At 39.1% G+C, this 20,685-nt stretch overlaps 3 protein-coding genes across 5 annotated transcripts; 2 read left to right on the top strand and 1 right to left on the bottom strand.

Annotated features, from left to right (window-relative positions):
• The first annotated feature begins 234 nt into the window (after window positions 1-234).
• rab42b (RAB42, member RAS oncogene family) lies at window positions 235-4,282 on the top strand. Of its 2 annotated transcripts, none has more exons than XM_072459948.1 (3): window positions 235-415; window positions 482-723; window positions 2,566-4,282. In XM_072459948.1, the coding sequence occupies exons 2-3, from the start codon at window positions 506-508 to the stop codon at window positions 3,014-3,016; spliced, it is 669 nt and encodes a 222-aa protein (XP_072316049.1). In that variant the 5' UTR covers window positions 235-415; window positions 482-505; the 3' UTR covers window positions 3,017-4,282. The 2 variants fall into 2 exon arrangements, with proteins under 2 accessions (XP_072316049.1, XP_072316048.1); XM_072459947.1 differs by having other exon boundaries at window positions 243-411.
• Window positions 4,283-5,325: 1,043 nt separating this feature from the next.
• On the bottom strand, window positions 5,326-7,904 carry taf12 (TAF12 RNA polymerase II, TATA box binding protein (TBP)-associated factor). The gene is made up of 6 exons (XM_072460292.1): window positions 7,771-7,904; window positions 7,283-7,495; window positions 7,125-7,202; window positions 6,071-6,185; window positions 5,736-5,824; window positions 5,326-5,619 (listed from the first exon to the last, which is right to left on the bottom strand). Exons 2-6 carry the CDS (start codon window positions 7,361-7,363, stop codon window positions 5,584-5,586), a joined length of 399 nt encoding a protein of 132 aa, XP_072316393.1. The 5' UTR covers window positions 7,364-7,495; window positions 7,771-7,904; the 3' UTR covers window positions 5,326-5,583.
• A 711-nt stretch (window positions 7,905-8,615) lies between these two features.
• On the top strand, window positions 8,616-19,991 carry LOC140373458 (uncharacterized). 2 transcript variants are annotated; one of them, XM_072459944.1, is made up of 9 exons: window positions 8,616-8,772; window positions 9,139-9,254; window positions 9,463-9,661; window positions 11,612-11,745; window positions 13,858-13,999; window positions 15,487-15,570; window positions 16,327-16,416; window positions 17,047-17,170; window positions 19,260-19,991. In XM_072459944.1, exons 1-9 carry the CDS (start codon window positions 8,721-8,723, stop codon window positions 19,345-19,347), a joined length of 1,029 nt encoding a protein of 342 aa, XP_072316045.1. In that variant the 5' UTR covers window positions 8,616-8,720; the 3' UTR covers window positions 19,348-19,991. The 2 variants fall into 2 exon arrangements, with proteins under 2 accessions (XP_072316045.1, XP_072316046.1); XM_072459945.1 differs by having other exon boundaries at window positions 15,490-15,570.
• Window positions 19,992-20,685: the final 694 nt, after the last annotated feature.

Below are 20,685 nucleotides of genomic sequence, written 5' to 3' on the forward strand. Positions count from 1 at the left end.
ACAGGATTAGACTCCACCATCACTTCCTGAAGCTCCAGCTCTGTTTCTCCTCCTCCTATTTTCATATGGCCCTATGTGTCCTTGTGATCAAACCCCGCCTTCTGTCAAGTAATGGCATGCAAACTTTAGAAGTCCACACCCCTGCACAGCAATATGCTTCCAGGAGAAATTCAGACCAGCACTTCTGAGCTACATCATAAAACAATGGGACTTAGATTGTTTTAGATTTTTAGTTTTAGATACAATTGTGAAGGAGGATAAAGAAACTTAAACAGTGAAGAACTAGTATGTTTTTCCCGGATTACAAGAATGTTTGCTTTGGATGACAAAAGCTCTCAACTGATTGCAAGACTGACACAGGAGGAGGCTGTATGGTGCTTTGTCAACAGTGGACTCGACAGCTCTTTGCAAGTGGGTGTGTTGTTTTTTTCTATCATTTTATTGTGTCCATTTTTATTTATAATCTATGTTTGATTTCCAGTTTGCCTAAGTGCGATCAGCCCTGATGGATCTGACCCTGTGGCAGTACCAGTTCCGGATCATCATGTTGGGAGACTCCACAGTGGGGAAGACTTCTCTGTTAAAACGTTACACTGAAGATATGTTCCTGGACACCATCAACCAGACGGTGGGAGTAGACTTTTATGTGCATTTCCTGGAAGTGGAGCCAGGCGTCAGAGTCAAACTGCAGTTCTGGGACACAGCAGGACAGGAGAGGTTCAGGTGAGAATGTGGTTTTGCACTGCACTACTACGACTTTGCACAAGTGTTTCAGAAGCACTGGGAGCCAAGGTGGGACATTTTAGAATTCCAGGAAAGTGGCTCAATAATGATTCATTTATTTGTTTATATTCTGGTTTATTTCTATTATTCAAAGGATGGGATGAGGTCTCTGTAGAATTTTCTTTAAAATATTAGGGTTTTTTCATGTTAAAATAATGATTTTATTATCGCTGTGAGGTCTTACACAGTATACAAAAGGTTGGTAAATATTTCACTACTCAACCATAGTATTGATTGTGACTTTATCTGCTGGAAGTCTCTGATTCAATTATAACAAACAAAGCAGATTTCTGCCACAGACGTTCTTGCTGCACATGCAAATCTAGTGTTCAACATAAACTACAATTTGTTTTTCCATTTACCTGCAGGTTTAGGTTTCAAGCAGGGCCATGAGGAGTAGAAATACACTTTTGTTACTGCTATTTATTGAATTAACACTAATACAGAACAGTTTCAAAAAGAGCACTTGAAAAAAATGAATTCCATTTTGAAAATAATTTAGTTGCATTTCATGTTACCTAATGTTCGATGCTTTGCTGATTAATGCGTCCCAAACAGAAGTATAGTGGTCATTTATCACTACAGTAATACACTACAGATGTGAATATTATGTATTGTGGTTTTAATGTCAAACCAGTTACTTGAATTTAGGGAAACATCTTATAAGTGTAAGAATATAAATTTCCTTGAATATACGTGTCCTTGTATATGACCAAATGAGCAGGAAGCATATGAAAACAATACGTTTAGCAACTGAGCTTAAGCACAATGACTGGCTACAATGCTGAGGGAACCAGTTGTGCAATTGTGGTTACAATAACAATCCACACCCTTTGAGTTCGCACAGGGGTGTCCAAACCTTTTTCACTGAGTCCCGCATTTTGAAACATACGGAGCAGAGGGCCACAAACAATCTGACAATGTCGAGTGAATCTGTGAAATGAATCTTTCAAAATTTTGCATTTGACATAGTTTGGATGAGCCTCCACGCCTTTAGTAAGACATGGAACATTAATACAGTATGACGTTGGTATAACATCAAAGCTGGAGGGCCAATAAAAATTTATCTGAGGGCCGTATTTGGCCCCCGGGACGTAGTTTGGACATGCCTGATTTAGAGTGAACAATCCTATAAGTGAACACATTATTAATGACAACTGTTCTGCATAGACTGGGCTCATCTGATCACTACATTCTAAACCAAACTCGTGACTGCTGATGTTTGCATTTCAGAATGATGATCAAGTAGGACCGTTACCATAGCGATGAACAAATACTGTATCTTTCGAATGGTAAAAGGTGAACCAGTAGTAATTCAAAAACACAGGCAAGTTTTGATTTATGTCGATATATGCAGTAATATTGGTTAAAATATCTGCATTTGAATTTTTATAGGAAGTGCTTGTCACCTTCCGACCAGCTCACTTTTAAATGATGAGCAGTTTAGAATGTTGTGGACACAATCGTTAACAAAAGTGACATGGCTCAACAAATGTGGACAGAGTTATGTTGACCCCTGCTCCTCCGTCTTTGTTTTTTTTTAAATCTTGGCTCAAAACTCATTTTATTTTGTACAGTTTGTTTATTATTTGTATTGTGTTATAGTTTTAAGCTTTTGTATTGCCTTGATTTTTACTGGAAAGCACTTTGGTCACATTGAGTGCAAAGGGCTCGATATATAAAGTCTGATTGTTTGATTCATCTGAAATAATGTCAAGTTCTTCAATGTCGTGAAAGGACCCACTCTTCTAAAACAACATCTACCTTTTGTGTGACGTTCAGGTCGGTGACCCGTTCCTATTACCGCAACTCGGTGGGAGGACTGCTAGTGTTCGACATGACCAACCGGGCGTCGTTCGAGCACATAAAAGAATGGCACGCTGAAGTCCACGAGAGAGTGCAGCCTTACAAGGTGGTGTTCGTGCTGGTGGGTCACAAGTGGGACAAGGACGAAGATGGGGGCAGGGCAGTGGGTCGAGAGGAGGCGGAGAAGCTGGCCGGACAGTTGGGCGTGCCATACGTGGAGACTTCGGCTAAGAACGGGCACAACGTGAGGGAGGCGTTCGAGATGGTGGCGCGGCGGGTGTACCAGGGGCTGCTGAGTGGAGAGGTGCAGCTTCAGGAGGGCTGGGATGGGATCAAGTGCGCCGCTCCTCAGGCTCTGCAGCTGAGGAGGGAGAGTATGGCTCAGGCCAACGCCACCGCCAAGGAGAAGAAGAAGTGCTGTGCTTGAACTGCGCAACGGTTTGAAGTGGCAGTGACAGGATGAATAGTACTGAACCAGCTGTTTTTGAGATTTGTGAAACTAGAATATCGAGAATACTGTAACAAGAACAACTGAAGCGTAGTATTACCAAATAAGTGATATTCATGCACTTTTGCGGTTAACGTTGCAGATCATTTTCATTTGTGAGACACTTGAACCTCAACAAAGAGATTTACAGGCACATTTTAGCAAATTGCAGATTCCTTGTTCAATATCCCTCACCTCTAGTTTGACGAGCGTAGGTAATATCTTATACTGAAATTAAGACCCATAGTTACTACACGAGAATGAGAATAGATGAGATTTTGACATTGTTTCAATCAATCAAATTTTGCGTTTAAGTTTGCAATGTTTTATTTATTTTATAGTTTAGTATAGTTTGGCTGTCATTGTTACACTGCTTTATTTTTATTTTTTTCAATATAGCTTCTCAAAAAAGGTAACTTACCACTGCTTTAACTTTTATTTGTCCAAGCAAATGTTAACACGGGGAGAAACTCTCATAATAAATAATTGTGGCAGTTTTATCTCAAATCCTTACATATGTGACCCTAAACGGGAATAAGTGAACAATGAATGGATAATGCTGCAGAAAGACAGTATAATTGTACAGCATTTAAATAATTGTTTTATTTATATTATTATCTAAAATGTTTTGACGGAAATGCTGTTTTCTCATCTGTTTGCAAAAGTTGAGACGTAATTGTAGAATGTGGATCACAAATTCATTTTAAATCAAGGGAGGTTCTGGGACTGCAGTAAACTAGTAAGGGCCATCATCAGCTATTTGAGACATTGAAGATATGCAAGTTTATTATTTATTTATTTTTAAACAAACACTTGGATCAACATATATTCAAGTGACTCTGAAGAAAAACGTATTCGCTCATTTTCTATATTATTGTCTAATTATAAAGACTAACCAAAACTAGCTAGAAAATACTGACCATTGACTTTCATGCCTTCATTTGTAATTACTCAACATGTATTTCAAATTTCAAAGGCCTAAAAATGTCTGTCTTGCCCTTCCCTTCATTCTGATGTTACTCATCCATGTTCGAACCAAAGGTGTCTGTAAATTTGGGTCTGTGTATGTATGAACTGAAATAATCATTCAAAAACTACATTTTGCATTAATAATGGTTGCCTTTGATGAATATGAAAAAGGGTTTGAAGATAGAAAATATTTAAGTGTGACAAAATGGGCACAAATGATACAACTTTACAACTGTGTGGCTGTGTTTGTCTTTTTTTAATCAAGTTGTGACATGCAAACTGACACCGCCCTTTGATCCACATGCATCAACATGATTAGAACAACTGTATTGCACTGTAATATACAGGACAAGGCTACACTGCTGTCTGGGTGGACAATGCACCGATTTTTCATGAGCTCACATATTTGAAACTTTTTCTATATACACTAAAGACCCATTTCGCTCAAATGTTTTCCAAAAAACAGTTAAACCGAGCAATTCATATTAATAATCATGGCATATCGAGATGCCAATGTGCCTTAGGCTGGCCACAATAAAAGCGAACTCTGACATGTTCTGCTTTATTGGGGGTCTCTGGTGTGACCTCAAAAATGGCTGCCAAAGTTGCAGGATGTTGGCAGGAAATGGAACACGCTGTTGTATACGCTAATCCCGGGCATCCCAAACATGCTCAATGTGTGACATGTTCATTGTTGTGCCATTCATCCACAACCGTCACCACCTGTTGCAGCATGCTAATACACGGCCTCATGTAGCAAGGATCTGTTCATTCCTGGAAGCTGAAAACATCCCAGTTCTAACATGGCCAGCAAACTCACCGGGCTGTTCGGGCCTCCACAACTTCACAAGAGAATAAAGGGTTGCACATTATTTTTTCCATGTTCAACTATAGTGGACTGTCAATTCTAGACAAATTATTTTCTATTTAATTACCCTATAATATAAACAGCATTAGCACATAACTGTTACTGATACTGATTGTTTGACAAATGAAATAACCTAGCATATTGTTTGCGAACTAGAACCTTTAATGGTTTTCATTTGTAATGTTACATAGTTAATTAGACATCGTAATTATAATATTGTTAGAGGAAAGGTAGACTGATTCAATTTTAGAAGCTTTAACATTAGTATTAATATTGTCATGGAGCTCACTGGAAATGAAAAAAAGGACAATTTTTAATTTGATGATCAGAAACTAAGGTCATCACACCCCAGTAGATTTATAGAACCTTTAAACTGTTAACTGTAGATAAAGGGACAGGTGAACCCCCAGTCTGCATTTTAAAAGATTTATTGGCAAAAAAATGCAATCATTGTGTTGTGTTTTGTCAGGTACAATGAAAATGAAATCAAATTGTATAAGAGACAAGACTTATGTAATATGCTTGCAAAACAAACAAGAAATTAATGTGATAAAAATCTAATGACAAAAACAAAGCCTACCCAAACCACATTTGTTTTCATAAAAAAGAAAATAAACCACAAGGATTTAAGAAATACACAATAAGTACAACAGGTCAATGTACAGTCTTGCTACTTTTTGGTTGTCTTGCGGATCAGTGCCATCCTCTGAAAGGAAAAAAAATACTTTGAATTCATGTACATCTTCATGGTTGTTTCATAATCAAATGGTAAACATGTCTAATCTGTCAAACAAACAAATAGCACCTCATCTCCTGTCTTACCTGTTTATGTGCCTCTGTGGTGCAAGCCTTCTTAAATGGCCGAATTTCATCTGATCCGTAGCCAGGAATCCACATGTTCCACTGGCGCTCTAGAAAACACACGGTAAAGGAATATATGACACACTGACTTATACAGCAATGATTTGAATTGATTATTCCACAACAATAACTTATAAAAAGTGTAAATAATTGTTATTACAGCCACCTTTATTACATATTTAAAAAATGGGTATGTGACATCTCAAATCTAATTGCACTGTATTAGTGTCTGATAATTACAATAGTACATTCACTACTTTAATAATAAAACAATAAAATGTGTCCCATGAACTCACCTAGATGTAACTGAACATCTTTCACCTCCAGAGTGTTGGACTTGCGGTGGCGGGCCAGTTGACAGGCGGCCGTCACTACACTTTCAATAAAGTCATCCGCAATTTGCAGCAGCATCTGAGAGAGGAAGAATGGATATATAGGCCATGTTAACATTTGTAATGACATATATTATTGTTGGAAAACAGCTTGTATAGCTTCATCAGAACATTAATGAAGAGCTATAATGAAAAATGTATAATATCATAATTGTAGATATGCATTAGAATATAGTATTCTGTATAGTATATTGTCGAGTATATTGTATAGTATACTGTAGAGTATATTGTCAATAATCAAAACTTCTAAAAAATAACCTCAAGAGACTGCAGCCTCTAGTGTAATCTCCCAAACAAGGATAGAAAGGGATGGATTTTTTTTTATGTCAAGAGTGGGATTCAAACTCCCGTCTTTCAGATCACTAGATGACTGGTCTACCGACTGAGCTATGCAAACCTTGCCAGTAAGATGACTTATCATCCCACCTTTTCCCGGCAGCTTTCGGTGAGAGACTTTCCAGATTGATTTATGTGTAGAACTTAATTCAGAGTGCCACACATGGCGTGAGCTAGGTTAGAGCTATGCATCATTCCTGATAAAAAATATCTTCTGGTATCGATATAATGCAAAAACATAGTGAGATATTCATCCTTGTCAGTATCGGCCACCCCTTCTGCAGTAGTTCAATGTGATATTAGGGTATGAGTCACAGTATTGTAGAAATGCTACTTAATTTCTGAAAATCCCCTGATGCATCCCTTGCAATTGCAGACATCACTTTTTTAAGACCAAGAATAAATAATTGGGTAAGGTGCATTTCTACATGTTTGTGAAACCCTGAAACGGAGCAGAAGATACAATGATTAATTTCCACTAAAGCTGTGCAATTTATGACATTTAATCAAGATTCAGTCAAATCTGATAAAATATAATTCATCACTTAGCCTTATGTTCCAGTATTATCTGATAATTGCCTTAGTAATTATGTAATTATTACAATCACAAAAAGATACTGACCTCCTCCACATCTTCATCCAGCTGCTCATTTGGATCAATCTCTCGGACCAGGTCCTGTAGTTTCTTTTTGGAGAGAACCTGAGAAGAAATATTGTTACAAATAATGACTGACATTAGGACAAAATATGCATTTACAGCGAGTTTAGAAGTACATTCACCTGGGATCCTTCTGGGCTACTTCTGCCTGCAGGACCAGCGGCTGTCAAAACCTTCAGAGCTGGAGTCGTGCTGTTCGCCATTCTGCAGCAACAACCGGTCTATACTCTTCTGGAAGTGTGGGAAAGCAGATGTGTCGAATCGGAGTCTGTCAACTTCTGCTGGAATCCGCCAGAAATGCAGATGTGCCTTTTACAGAGGCTAAGTCCGTAAACCTGAAATGAGTTGTTGTGATAGATAGCATTGACTTTACAAGGAATTTCATACAAGCGAGGAGATGCCGTCCAACATAAAATAACTCTACAACGCATTACAGTATCACTAACATTTAACAGCATGCATGTAGTGTAACAAAACATGCAAATTAAACAGAAATGCGAGGGTAGCATAGGCGCTAAAAACAATAGCATTAGCCGCGGACGCTAACACATACGGGAAATGCAACGCTGCAATCCGTAGCAGAATTTTGCATCAGGCACTGACACCTTACCATATAATAATCACTATCTGTCCATTTTCTGTTGTGGTTACTTGGAGTGTATCAGGATGTCACAATATATCCAAAAGCTGAAGCCAGGAAAAAAGAAACAGCATTGAAGCTGTTGTACTTCCGCCCACTTTCCTTCAGTTTCCGGTAAGAAATGTTGACTTTTCTTTACTGCCCCCTTCCGGCTCATTTGTAAACCTACATGGTCATTGTACAGGACAATTTCGTTGTTAAGGTTGTGGGTCAGTTTTTGTTATTGTTTTACTTGCAGTGTTCTGTTTTTCCATTGTTCTATATTTACTCTATTCAAAGTAGTTCTAACAGCTTGATTCGACTGAAGCACATTCTTAATAGAACTATATCGTATATTTCTTGATTGCATATTCTATTCACCTTGTTGTTTAACTCCTTTTAATGGCATTTTATAACCTCATCGTGCTAAACTAAAACTTAAAACTGAGATTATTAAATATAATATAATAACATATCATCATTGTCATAAAACAGTGCAAGTAAATTACTAGGACGCTCTAGATCAGGTTAACAGCTAATCAGATACAGCTTCAGCGTTATGGGATACCGTGAGGGGAAGTGGACACGCTTGGTTATTTGTGCAACTTTGTCACTTTTTATTTGATCTGAGAACGTAATTCCGGCTTAGAAACAGTTTATGTCGCGTCACGGGGAGTGAATTAACTTTTTTGTGCATTTTTTCTCCCCCTGTTTAGCCTTTATTTTAGAATGACTCTTTCCCAATGACTATCACTGCCGTGTTAACTATATAAAGTTGTTAACCTTTTTTATTTCTGTATTTATTTATTTGTTTCAAACACTTCCTAAACAAATGAAAACGAAAGCCACGCCTCCTCTTGTTTTAGATAAATAAAGAGGCAAACGACGCTCCTTCTCAGTTACTGCGCACAACTGGTTTTGTTTTTTGCTCCAATACAGCCATGAAACCTCTGCTAGCAGTTTTGGTGATCTCCTGGAGTCACTACAGCCATGGTAAGTATACTATCTATTATATTATTATTATTCATATAAGTGTATAGAAAAACTTACCAAAGTCATCATGCATTGGTTTGTTTTCTTTCTCCCACTGTGATTTAAAGTAAGGGAGTGTCTACAGAGCCGCGGCGCGTGGCCGAAACTCCTATGCTTTTTTGTGCCGCGGCTCCTGAAACTGATGGGCTATTGTAGCCACGGCTTAAAGTAATTTCTTGTGCGTATACCTGATATTCCTGTCCGTAATGCTATAGATGGGTGGAAAAGGAGTCGATTTTATTTTCCTTTAGCAACCAGTTGTTGAATGTATGTGATCTTCTATATATATTTCTTCTTTAAGACATCGGTTTTCTGTCCCACACACAGCCAAACTGCTCATCACAGGGCACCCTATCCCTAGCCTGTACTTAGGACCCATCAAGGTGGAATGCCTGCTGCAAGACTCTAACTACACCATGGACGATGTCCAAATAGAGGAGTATGTAAGTCTGATTATGCATTTTAAGTATACAAAATGGACTTGCCACAAACACTTGATTGAAACAATGGGTGGATGTTTTCAGATTTCAGGTCAGGTATGAAATAGTGCTGACTTTTTTGCTTTGCCAAACTTGACATTTATGTTTTAAGTGACCATTTACGATAATAAAAAAAAAAAGTGTTGGATTGATTATTTCCCTGTCTCTTTAGACCGGGAGTGGATTGTGGGTTAAAGCGAGGGTGAGGCGGAGGGCATGCTTTGTGCCAAATGTGAAACCTGTTCGGACGGAGAACACACTCAGCTTGACACACGAATATCTGCTACACAACATATCTTACCGCTGTGTGTTGAAAGGCCCCAATATGACTACTCCAGAGTACACTGAACCACTGAACTTCACCGCCAACTGTAAGTTCGCTTTTAAAAACATTTTAAAAGAGATATGTTCTGCTGTTTTGTTTTTGAGTATATGGCTGCAAATAGGGATGCTTTTTAGTCTCTGTACACTGGTGTCTGAATGGGTGTGAATGGGTGAGTGGTTCCTTGATGTAAAGCGCTTTGAGTGCAAGATGATGTTTTCATGATCATCTTTGCCAGTAGGATTTTTCACACATGAAAGTACCAAGTCACTGAATCCCCCAGTCCCTATTTAGTCAGAGGAACCACTCAGTCCCCCTTGCTTGTGTTTACACAGCAACAGCGGCTGTGAGTGGGTCTGACTGGCATTAGCATCTGTATACTTTTTATATATTTCAGTTTCCCCCTACTTCCCACCTACTCTTTGTACACTTTAAACCTGCACGAAAAGTTTGCTGGTAAAAAAAATCATAATTTAAATGTACAATGTGGATCGGTACAGTCTTAATCTGAGAATGAATTAAAAATATTTTCCAACAAAAGCAGTGTTGTAACTTATCTCAACAAAAGGTTCCTGGTCTGGCTACAAAATACCTGCCCCTGAGGAAGAGCTAGCTGAGGTCCCAGTCCTCACTACCTGCTTCTAATGGGGACTGGAACTTTGAACACATTTCTGAAATAAAATCTGAATAATGTTATCAAGACAATCCCAAAATAAATACTAAGATTCATTTGTCCGCCTGCTAACTTTAGTTGTTAAGTCAGTTATTTCTGGCTGAGTTTTTTTTTCTTTTTCTTTTTCTCAAGCACAAACATATATATTTTGCTCTTGAAATTAGAAAGCAAATATGGAAACCAGTCCAAAATATACTCTAATGTAGATGCATTGGTGTAGATATTGTGTTAGGCTTTACAGTGTCCTTGGCAAAGCTTAGATTATCAGCGTCCTCTATCTTCTCAGTGGCCATCAAATGGAGAATAATACCATTTGATGGTCTCCTCGGACTCATGAGGGGAATCAATACAAGGCAAAGATTAGAATGGACTAAAGACAGAGGGAGCACAGCCTGGGTTCGGGCGGACATGGACCATCTACCCACTATGGAGGACAAAATGTGCCATTATTCACAACACTGCTTTTCTAAAGACCTCGAGAAGATGAAGACTATTATCATCCTTATTGATTGCTCTGTGCAGTCGCCACCACAGGGAGGCATTCACGCTAAAGTCTTTCAAGGACCCACTGGAAAAATGTGGCCAGTCGATGTAGGCAGAGTTTAGGGCCGTCCTACAAGTACACCGACATCAGCAAATCAGCTTTAAAGTCAATACAATGGTAGGATAGCACCTGAGGTAAATATTTATCATAGTGTCACTTCTGATAAGTACCAGTTTGTGGAGAAAAATGGTTTTAAAATACAGGAAGTAGAGCCAAGTTCTAAACCTGAATCCCTCTGTGATGTCATCAATATGCGACGTGCCATTGAAAACACAAAGATAATTTACACTTTTCTGACTTTTTAGAACATAATTCAACAAAGTAAAGGTGTTTTATAGTATTATTGTTTGTCAAATCATAACTTTTGTGTAATGTACATGTATTTTGCCTCTTGTTTTCAGTTTGGTTGCTAGGTAACAGTTGTAGAATTACCTCTAACTATGTAATATTTGCTGCCCATGTCCAACCATGAAGTACAATTATATACTTCACAAATCTTGCTGTACTAATCAATTCTTGCATCATTTTAATTTAATTCTTAATTATAAATAGACTTAGCACTTGATCGATACAATAACTTATACATTTAAACCTTTGTGAACTAGTTACAAAGCTTGAATCATTCTTAGTAAACTATCCTCTAAGGATTGGCAATTGACATTGTGCTATATATAGGATAAATAGCAGAGAAAACTATCTGCAGTCACATCTGTCTGTCTAATTTTATGGATATATATTACTCCTGTTTTATTCATTCCAGTGTGTTTTCTCTTGTTTCCCAGTCTTATACAACCCACAGGTGTCAAGTAGAAGTCCTCGCTATAACGGAGCACTCGTTGCGGAAGCAGGAAATGACGTGGAGTTGAAATGCAAAGCGTTGTCGTCCGTGACGCCCAAATTCTTCTGGTTCAAGGAGGTGAGGAAGCAATTATCCTTTATCTGTGGGTATGAGCTTCACTTTCTAAAAAAGTACTTTTTCCTTATTCGGGTAAATAAGTTTCATAGAGACGAATAAAACAAAGTGAATGCATTTTAGTTTTGTCTTTGGTTTAGATATATTAGTGTTTTTATTTGGTGAACAACTATAAGTGTTCCACAAAAAACAAGAACATTTCATAACTCTTTTCATACGTGTCTTGCAGTTGTGACACGTACATATTCTTTTAACTGACCTGTAAACGCTCACCGTGAAGCACTTGTTGCTCTTCCACCCAAGTGCTGTGCTGTTTAAGTGACCGGTTGGCTCAGGCCCACAAGTCGCCGGGGATTGCAGCTTGCCCACTTACACAGGATTAATAGTTTAATGAGGTCTAGACAAGAGCCAGTCAACCTGAAAACAATTATGTGGATAGATTCCTAATGATTTGTGTAGTGTTTGGTTAACCACCATTGAATTATTCAACTGTCCTCCTCTCAAAGCTAAGGAGCCCACGCCCCTGGGAAATTAAGATGTCTCTGAGTGAAATGCCACACTGACACAGACATCGGACAAGCAGAAGCTAATGAGTCAGTGGAGACGGCGTGCCCCTGTGGTAGTGAGGTGCCACTACACTTTGAGCTGTCACTTAATGACGATTGTCGCTCAGAGCGACAGGTGAGATGGCAGCATGAAAGAAGAAGCCGTTTTGGGAATAGCCAGACATAATTGGAGCCTTTCTCCTTTTGTTACTCTTAAGATAAGTAGCTCTGGGTTAATGTGCTTGTTTAAGGGTCATTGCTAATCTGTATTTCAAAGGGCTTACAACCCCAAATCCTTTTCAGTGCAAATTATACTATTCATACAATTAAGTATAGATTCATTCACCGTGTAGTCACTAAAAGCAGCAGTATTTACAGTAATGTTCACAGCTGAAGTTGTCTAGCACCAGTTTAGAATTGGCCGAAAGTCACAGTCTGTATGTATGTAGAGGAGGAGAAAACATGGAGATGAGATGATTAGTTGGACTCTTGTTCCAGTGCAGTGTGAGGGTCTCTCTGACAGGCACACGGCCCTCGCTCTGACAGCAGGACACAGGCAGGAGCAGGCCTGTGCTCTGAAGCCAGTGGATTTGCATACTGAATGCTGCTTAGACCAAACCAACCTGGCCTTTATGTGAAATGCTCTTAATTCAGATCCATTCAAATTGAAATGGAGTTTGTTGGCAGGGACGGCAGCTCCCAGGAGCCAAATCATTTGCATGGTGTAATGTCTTTTTTTGTTCGTTTGTTTTCCAATCCTTGTGTTTGGCCTATTATTTGTTTCCCCCATGTTAGGTTCTATCTCATAATGGTGCTGCTATTTTTGTGTCAACAATTCCTGTGCTCATTAAGCTGGGTGTTAACAGTGTATATTCCACATCGCTCTTCGCGGCTGATGCTCTATCTGGGTTATTGACTTGTGTTGGCGTGTTATTTCACTTTCATTACAGCTCAAGTAAGGTATACCGCTTTTAGAGAATTAGGACAACTCTCTCCAACTCTCATGTTGTTAAAGGTGGTATGGACGATTTTTTTTCAGCAATTTTTTTATCATATTTCCTCGTGGCGTGGATAAATCATTTGTCCTGCCACGTATCAATCATAAAACGCACCTATTGCTCACCTGCAGCCGCGTCAGGCTCGTTCCCACGTTTCCGCGTGCCTAAGCGCATGGATCTATCATAATATAGTTCCCTCAGTGTACGGGGCAAAATGAAGACGGAGAAAGACAGTTCGAGCTGACGCAGAAGTGGACAGAAATCTACGGGAGACAAGCGATGCGATGCGCTCCTTTGCGCTAATAAACAAACGCACGTGTGTGTTGTATCAGTCCACACGGGGGAGTGCGCATGCGCACTTCCGCCTGCGTTCTCGTCCATACCGCCTTTAACATCGTCACTTTTTTTGCAGTTGAAATTTTTTTTTTTTTGGCCCTAGACGCTTACCATTCTACCCATTGTAACAATAGTCCACAATTACAAATCAACCCTTTTCAATTACAATATAATCATAGAACAAGGTATTGAACAATATCCAAAACAAAAAAATAATGACTTGACCTGTGTTTCAGGGCGATGACTGGATCCTGCCATCCGATCTGCTCACGCTGAACAACGTGAGTGCTACGGACAAGGGCCGCTACACCTGCATTGTCGAGCACACCATCGCCCCCATGAGCAAGAATGTCACCATCACCCTCAAGGTGTTGCCGGGTAAGCACCTTACCTCACAGCTCCTTCTCTAACCAATAGGAGGGAGATGAAAGGGCCATTACATTTACACAGGGAGATCCAGAAGTGCAGATGTCATACTGAAACTGAAAGTGTTAACAAATGATTGGATAAACACTTGACTTTCGTTCTGTTTTCATATGCGCAGTTAAGCCATCTAAAAAAATCCTAGGTTTAGTAACTAGGGATGGGCCGATATGGGATTATGTGAGCCAATAGAGGTATCCGATATTTGTCTTACGGCTGTGACCAATATTTAAATCCATAAAATGAATAACCGGATGTATTTTTCTTAGATATTTGTGTCGAAATATACCCATATTTTTTAGCCTAATTTTTCTTCTATGCCCATTTTTACTCATTAACCTGTCAAAAAGAACAATATAGAATACTGGCCGATACCGTTGATAACAATACCGATACTGGAACTGATATTTTGCCCATTCCTATTAGTAACTATTCATATTAATCACACAACGGGAAATTTGTTGTTAGCTAGAAACGGTGTAAAACTTTCATGAGACAAATTATTTAATTTGTCTCATCACAGAAAGTTTTACACCGTTAAGTGATAAACAACGTCAAAAATATGGCGTTCATTGACTTCTAGTGAATCTTCAGAATGTCAAGTTCTTAAAAATATACAAATGCGACGTCAAGAGTGTGGGGAAAGAATGGAAACGAAATTGATCCTCCCAATCGATTGAAAACATTTAAATTCCCATCTGCCGAGAACATCTTCATTCACGTCTGTCTTCATCATGTTAACCTCTGACCTGCGATACAAACGCACTCCCACAATGCACTTCACATTTTAAACGCCTCATTCATTCCCTGGAGGATTCAAGTCCGGTTCCACTGGTTTCAATCACGCAAACCTCCTAAAAATGCAATTAAGCAAATGCGTGTTATGGTGGAGTTATCTTATTACTGCTGCATTTGACTCATTGGTCACTGCTGAGTGTAATTTCAGAGGAGCATGTACTAATTAAAAAGGTAATTGTGAGACGCTTTAATGTTGGCTCATCATTAACTCCCCTGTGAGTAAATGTTGCGTGTCACTGCTGCTATGTTGTTTTAACTACCACCGCTGTAAAATCCTTGGACTTAAGAGTGCAATCTAACTCCCATCTTGTTCTTCTGTGTACAGTCTACATATGAAAGTATGTCAGTGTAAAGAATCAAGATCACGAAACGCTCCTACTATTTACTCTTGAATTAAGGTGTGAAAAAAAACACATCGTTAGCCTCCTAGCAAGTCATTTTTTCAACGGTTTTGTGTCAAATTGACTGCTGTTTTTTTAACTGGTGTGATCGTACTTACATTTCACATTTGTCTGGTAATTAAACCTCAGCTCATACTTTTAAATACATGTTTTGACACACTTGGAACGCCAAAGCAAAGTCAAGAGGCCGATGCAGGTCAATTTAAAACAGTTTATTTGACAAATGTAATGTAAATGCTGCAGCAGGAGGTCTCCAGAGGAAGATCGACTCAGCTGGAACACACAGGTTGACACCAAGAAACCAGAAACCATGGACTAAATTTGACGGTGAGTAGTACCATCTGATATACAGTACAGGAAGTGCAGGCGTGTCTCATTATATATATATATATATATATATATTTCTATATGAGCTGGCTTTTGGTGTTTGTTTCATGTTTATTGACATTTTAGATAGAGATTTAGTATACCACGTTGACTTTGACTTTAAATGGGAGATAAAATCTATCTGAGGCCAAACGTGTCTTTATTGGTTCAGGAAAATACCTTACATGCAAAAATAATCGGTTTGACCTATGGTACATTAAGGACATGAGAATCTGTATGATGATGATGAAACCAGGCAAGATGAAGATGAAAAAAACACACAATTGTGCAAATTCCCTGATGGTATTACAATTATTATTATTATTATTATTATTATATATAAACCTTTGATATTTGTGAGCTGTGCTTTCATGGTAAAGGGGGCGTGGCTCTTCAGTCTGAGTGAGGGGAGTGTGGTTCTCCTAAGCGCTCTAGTGGAACCTCCTCTCAGCTGTGAAGGAAACCTCACCAAGAATTTAGTAGAAGTGGGGAGGATGTGGGAGGAGGAACACAGGAATTGTTTTGTATTTTATTATTATTTATTCATGGTGAGGTCAAGTTTTTGTGATCGTTGTACTTACATTTCACATTTGTCTGGTAATTAAACCTCAGCTCATACTTTTAAATACATGTTTTGACACACTTGGAACGCCAAAGCAAAGTCAAGAGACCGATGCAGGTTTAACAGTTTATTTGACAAATGTAATGTAAATGTAGGAAGTCTCCAGAGGCAGGTCGACTCAGCTGGAGAACAGAGCAGGAGCAGGACGACACCTGGAAACCAGAAACCATGGACTAAATTTGACGGTGAGTAGTACCATCTGATATACAGTACAGGAAGTGCAGGCGTGTCACAACCGCCGCCCCGTTTACTTGTTTTGAGAGGAATGGGTTTGACTTTGATTATTTTATATGACATAAAATAATGGGGAGTGGGGAGGATGTGGGAGGAGGAACACAGGAGGGATGAGGGAAACGCAAAACTAAAACCATATCCATTTGTTGGATTGACATGATGTCTGAAAATCATCGGCCCACCCACTAAAATGATTTGCACGACCCCCCAGACCCATCCTTTAACCTAACACTAGAGTTTTGTGTCTCGCGTATCTCTTATTGGCTCCTAGGGCTGGGCAATATTGACGACAATGGGAGTATCTCAATAACAATATTCAGACAATATCATGTCAATCCAACAGAAATGTGTTATAATATGTCTTCAAACTTTGAAGTTTAAATAACTTTAAATATATATCGCCCCTCTCTAATTGCTCTATTACGTACAAAGCAATAAAAATAAGTTTTTTGTTTTTTTTTCTGATTGGACTCGAAAACCTTCCAGTTCCACAGCACCTCCCTCGCACCACAAAAGTTGAAAGTGTTAAATGAAACCTGTTGTTCAAAGCTAATGTAAAGGCTTTATGTCCTAACCTGCAGACACGCTGCAGATGACCATCATCACTGCAATCTGCACGGCGTTCTTTGTGGTCAACCTCTTTTTGACGGTGTACTACTGCTTCTATGTCAAGAAGATCAAGATCACGACCAACAAGGGGCCAATGTAAGTCTGTTATTGTAAAGCTGCATTAAAGGGGGCGTGTGGTGTAAATATGACCTCATCATTAGCTTTCTTTCTTTCATGCATGTTTCAATAATCCTGTATTACCCTACTGTTTGCAAATGTCTGTTTTCACCTACTCCCTATCTTCACCCACTGCTCTGTACTTTCCTGCAATTATATATATATATATATATATATATATATATATATATATATATATATATATATATTTTTTTTTTTTTTTTTTTTTTAAATCAGACTTCAGGTTTAGAAAAAATATCCTCAAAAATCAATCTTCTAGTAAATGAAAATTGACATACAGTGAAATGCTGCGTTGAACAGGAAGTCAATGGACCCGTTTTTATTATTAAAATGTTTTTGATCAATATTGTGCTTTACAATGAACAAACTGTAAAATGATGATCTGTTTTTGTTGTAGTTTGATTCTAGATATCTGAAGTCTTTGTGATTGTTGTAACCACTGCTCCCAACCTGCACCTTGCTTACTCTTCTAGCATCACAAAAATCTAGACAATCTTGAACAAATTTAAATCTCAATGATACTTTGTTTATTCTATACTCCAAACAGCATGAGATTTGTATTTGCAAATAATATTCAGGTTAATTCTTGCTCAAACATTTTATATCTTAACTTTTTTGCTTTCAAACTGATTTTTATTTTCATTCATTTTAAAGTGTTTGAAGAGGTCCACATGTAACGCTCAGTTACCCAAAGCCTTCTGAGCATCCTCATTTTTCACCCCGATGAGTTTCTTTACATGGTCTCTGAGACCAGAGTGAGTTTTACCATCACAGTTAAGCCAATAAACATTAGCATGCTAACAGTGCACTTGCACTGCTTTGTGGAGAATAAAACACTGTATCACATTTAATACAGAAAGCACCGTGGTCTTGTTTTGACCTGAACCAAGGTTTTTACAATAAATCTATACAGTTTACTTAATTACATAAAAAACATTAGGTACAGCCCCTTTTAAGTTACTTAAAACATTTGTAGCAATTTAAATCCGAGTGTTGATAAAAGCAATAAGCAGCCACTAAAAAAAAATGGATTTTGATTTAATTGGGAAGATGAGTAAGTAAAATACTGTAAGCAAAGTTTCCATCTTTTAAAATTCCTAAAAATATCTGCTAAGTAACGAGTTTCACAGTTTCCCTCAAAAGTGAAATATACCCAGCCACGACCCCACATATTTTCCCTCTGTACTTCTTACTGTCACCCTAAATCCTGTTCAAATGGATTAGGTGTCTTGATGGTGTTCTGCTGAGGCCTACGCGCTCTGATCTACTATTTTCCCTAACTCGCCAGATTCCGCCTCCCGCAGTTTGACTTTCTATTACAAATATGGCTATAGCTGCAATATTTCATTCTGTCTCATGCCATCCGAGCGAGGCCATTGGAGTGCGTGTGTTTCAGCGTGTGTGCCAGAGTACACCGCGTCGAGGTTTTCCGCAGTGGTTTTGTTACGATGCCAAGCCCATATTCACCGCGGCATTCTGAGCGGTACACATCTGCCTCTGTGCATTTCAAATAGACTGTGTTAAATGTCAAAGTGGGGTTCGGCAGGTTTCACCCTCTTCTTGACCTTATCTTTGATCTCCCTTTGACTCGCTAAATAAGGGTAAACTCGCATAAGCTAAACTCCTGCATTTTGGGGGAAAGTATCGTGCCCTTCATTAAGATCTTGTTTCGTGCACGAGACTGAGGTCTAAAGCAAATTGTTGCTAGCTGCCTTATAATTGTCTCCTTTAAAAAGCACACCTTAATGCAGTAAGTAACCGTCCCCTAATGCACAATATAACCCCACAAGGCTCTAGTCATTAGCTTCCTTTCTGTACCTCCAGAAAAACAGTGTTCCTTTTACTCTTTCTGTCCATGTGCACAAACCAGCAGCCGTGTGTATATGTGCAGCTACAGTTCAAAGAAAATGCCCCTTTTCATATCCAAGGCCAAGTGCTGTTCCATTTCTCTGCGGAGTTCATAATTTCCTCGCTTATACCTTTTCCTGCGCCGACTGGGAGACCGATATACAGATAATCACACTCTTTCCCTTTCTCCCTCTTTCAGCGATGACCACTCTGCGAAAAAGCCCATCTACAAATCCTGCATCGAGCCCGTACCCATCACCTGCGATGACAAACGGCCTCTTGTGTGAAGGCACGTGGGCAGGTCGGAGAGGATGACGAGCGCGGAGGAAGATGGAAGGAGATGGAGTGGGTGGTCTGTGAATAAGGGATGGGGTAAGAATGATACTTAAAGAGCGAGCTGGAGCTTTGGCGAATGGTGTGCACTTGGAGGGGAAGGAGGGATGAGATGCAGAGTGTGAAAAGAAAGACGTGAAGAGAACAAAATCAGTAACAATTTGGTTGTAGGGAAAAAAAGCTGAAGGGCAAATGATTGCTTTAGAAGCCCTTTTTTTTTGCGCATGGGTGTGGGTGCAGTAGCTACGCATTGGCGGACAAAGAGATGGGCAATTTTCTCTTCATTTATTCTTTGGAAAATGGCGAAGCGTCATGTGGAGTGTGCGAGGTAAAGACTCCTTGCAATTCTCTGCTTTTCTGTGAGACACATAATTGCTCCTCTGTGATTATGAATGAGCCATTTACGTGATAGGACGGGGGTTGTTTAGCTGATTTTCTTCCCTCTCAATCTCCCCCCTTATTTTTCCCAAGCACAACCTGCTTTGAAACATCTGTGAGGTTGTTTTGTTTGAAGCATTCTGTTTAAATGGTATATTCCACTTTTTTATATTCACTGTAGTGTACTTCTTTTGCACATAATAAATGAATGTGAAAAGCATTTGCTGTCATCACGCGTCATTGATTTGCCTTTATTTTGCCGATACAATAGACTCGGGAGTATTGACAATCTGCTAAAAGTCAAAAACAGGCGTGTATCTTTTCATTTTGGTGTCATCTTAGGTCCACAGCAGTTTGTTTACCAACCCGTCTCTCCAGACTGCAGTGCAACGCTCTGACCTTTTCTCAAAGTGAACTGCTTGCCCACTGGTAAGCACAAAAGCCCCTCATAGTTCACTTCTGCTTCCACATCGGTTTAAAGTACGGTCGCAGGCACAAAAGCCTTGTACGCCATTCTCACTTCTACGACCAGAAAACTAAAACCAAAAACTATTACCACGGGTGTTTTGCCAAAAGAGAACTGTAATGATCTGGTCTCATTATGACATGGAAATGTACAGTACAGTATCACAAATTGCACATGCATTTACTATAAGAGCTGTGCTTTCTCTTGTTCTCAGTAATTCAGTGCAGTGAAGCTTAACGTTCAAGGTCAAATACAACAATGTATTCCTCTGTTTGTAGAAAAGTAACGGTAACTGTAGAGTCTGTTTTCCTACGGCATGAAAGAGTGACAATACCGAAATACAGTTACATTCCCAATTTTGATGCCAATGTAGACCATGTTCTTTTCTGAAATGTTACCATTGTGAAGCTATTCAGGAAAGGTCAAAGTTTGTCCTGTTGTCCTACTT

Source organism: Eucyclogobius newberryi, unplaced genomic scaffold (genome assembly GCF_026437365.1).
Source record: "Eucyclogobius newberryi isolate DKJ021-1_F unplaced genomic scaffold, fEucNew1.0.hap1 SCAF_3, whole genome shotgun sequence".
Lineage (NCBI taxonomy): Eukaryota > Metazoa > Chordata > Actinopteri > Gobiiformes > Gobiidae > Eucyclogobius > Eucyclogobius newberryi.

Coding starts and splice junctions, on each gene's coding strand:
- taf12 (XM_072460292.1), bottom strand. CDS start 7,363: ATGGCGAACAGCACGACTCCAGCTCTGAAGGTTTTGACAGCCGCTGGT. Junction 7,203..7,282: donor GTAGCCCAGAAGGATCCCAG/GTGAATGTACTT, acceptor ATTTCTTCTCAG/GTTCTCTCCAAAAAGAAACT. Junction 5,620..5,735: donor CCACAGAGGCACATAAACAG/GTAAGACAGGAG, acceptor TTTTCCTTTCAG/AGGATGGCACTGATCCGCAA.
- rab42b (XM_072459948.1), top strand. CDS start 506: ATGGATCTGACCCTGTGGCAGTACCAGTTCCGGATCATCATGTTGGGA. Junction 724..2,565: donor GCAGGACAGGAGAGGTTCAG/GTGAGAATGTGG, acceptor TGTGACGTTCAG/GTCGGTGACCCGTTCCTATT.
- LOC140373458 (XM_072459944.1), top strand. CDS start 8,721: ATGAAACCTCTGCTAGCAGTTTTGGTGATCTCCTGGAGTCACTACAGC. Junction 8,773..9,138: donor CTGGAGTCACTACAGCCATG/GTAAGTATACTA, acceptor TCCCACACACAG/CCAAACTGCTCATCACAGGG. Junction 16,417..17,046: donor ACCATGGACTAAATTTGACG/GTGAGTAGTACC, acceptor CCTAACCTGCAG/ACACGCTGCAGATGACCATC.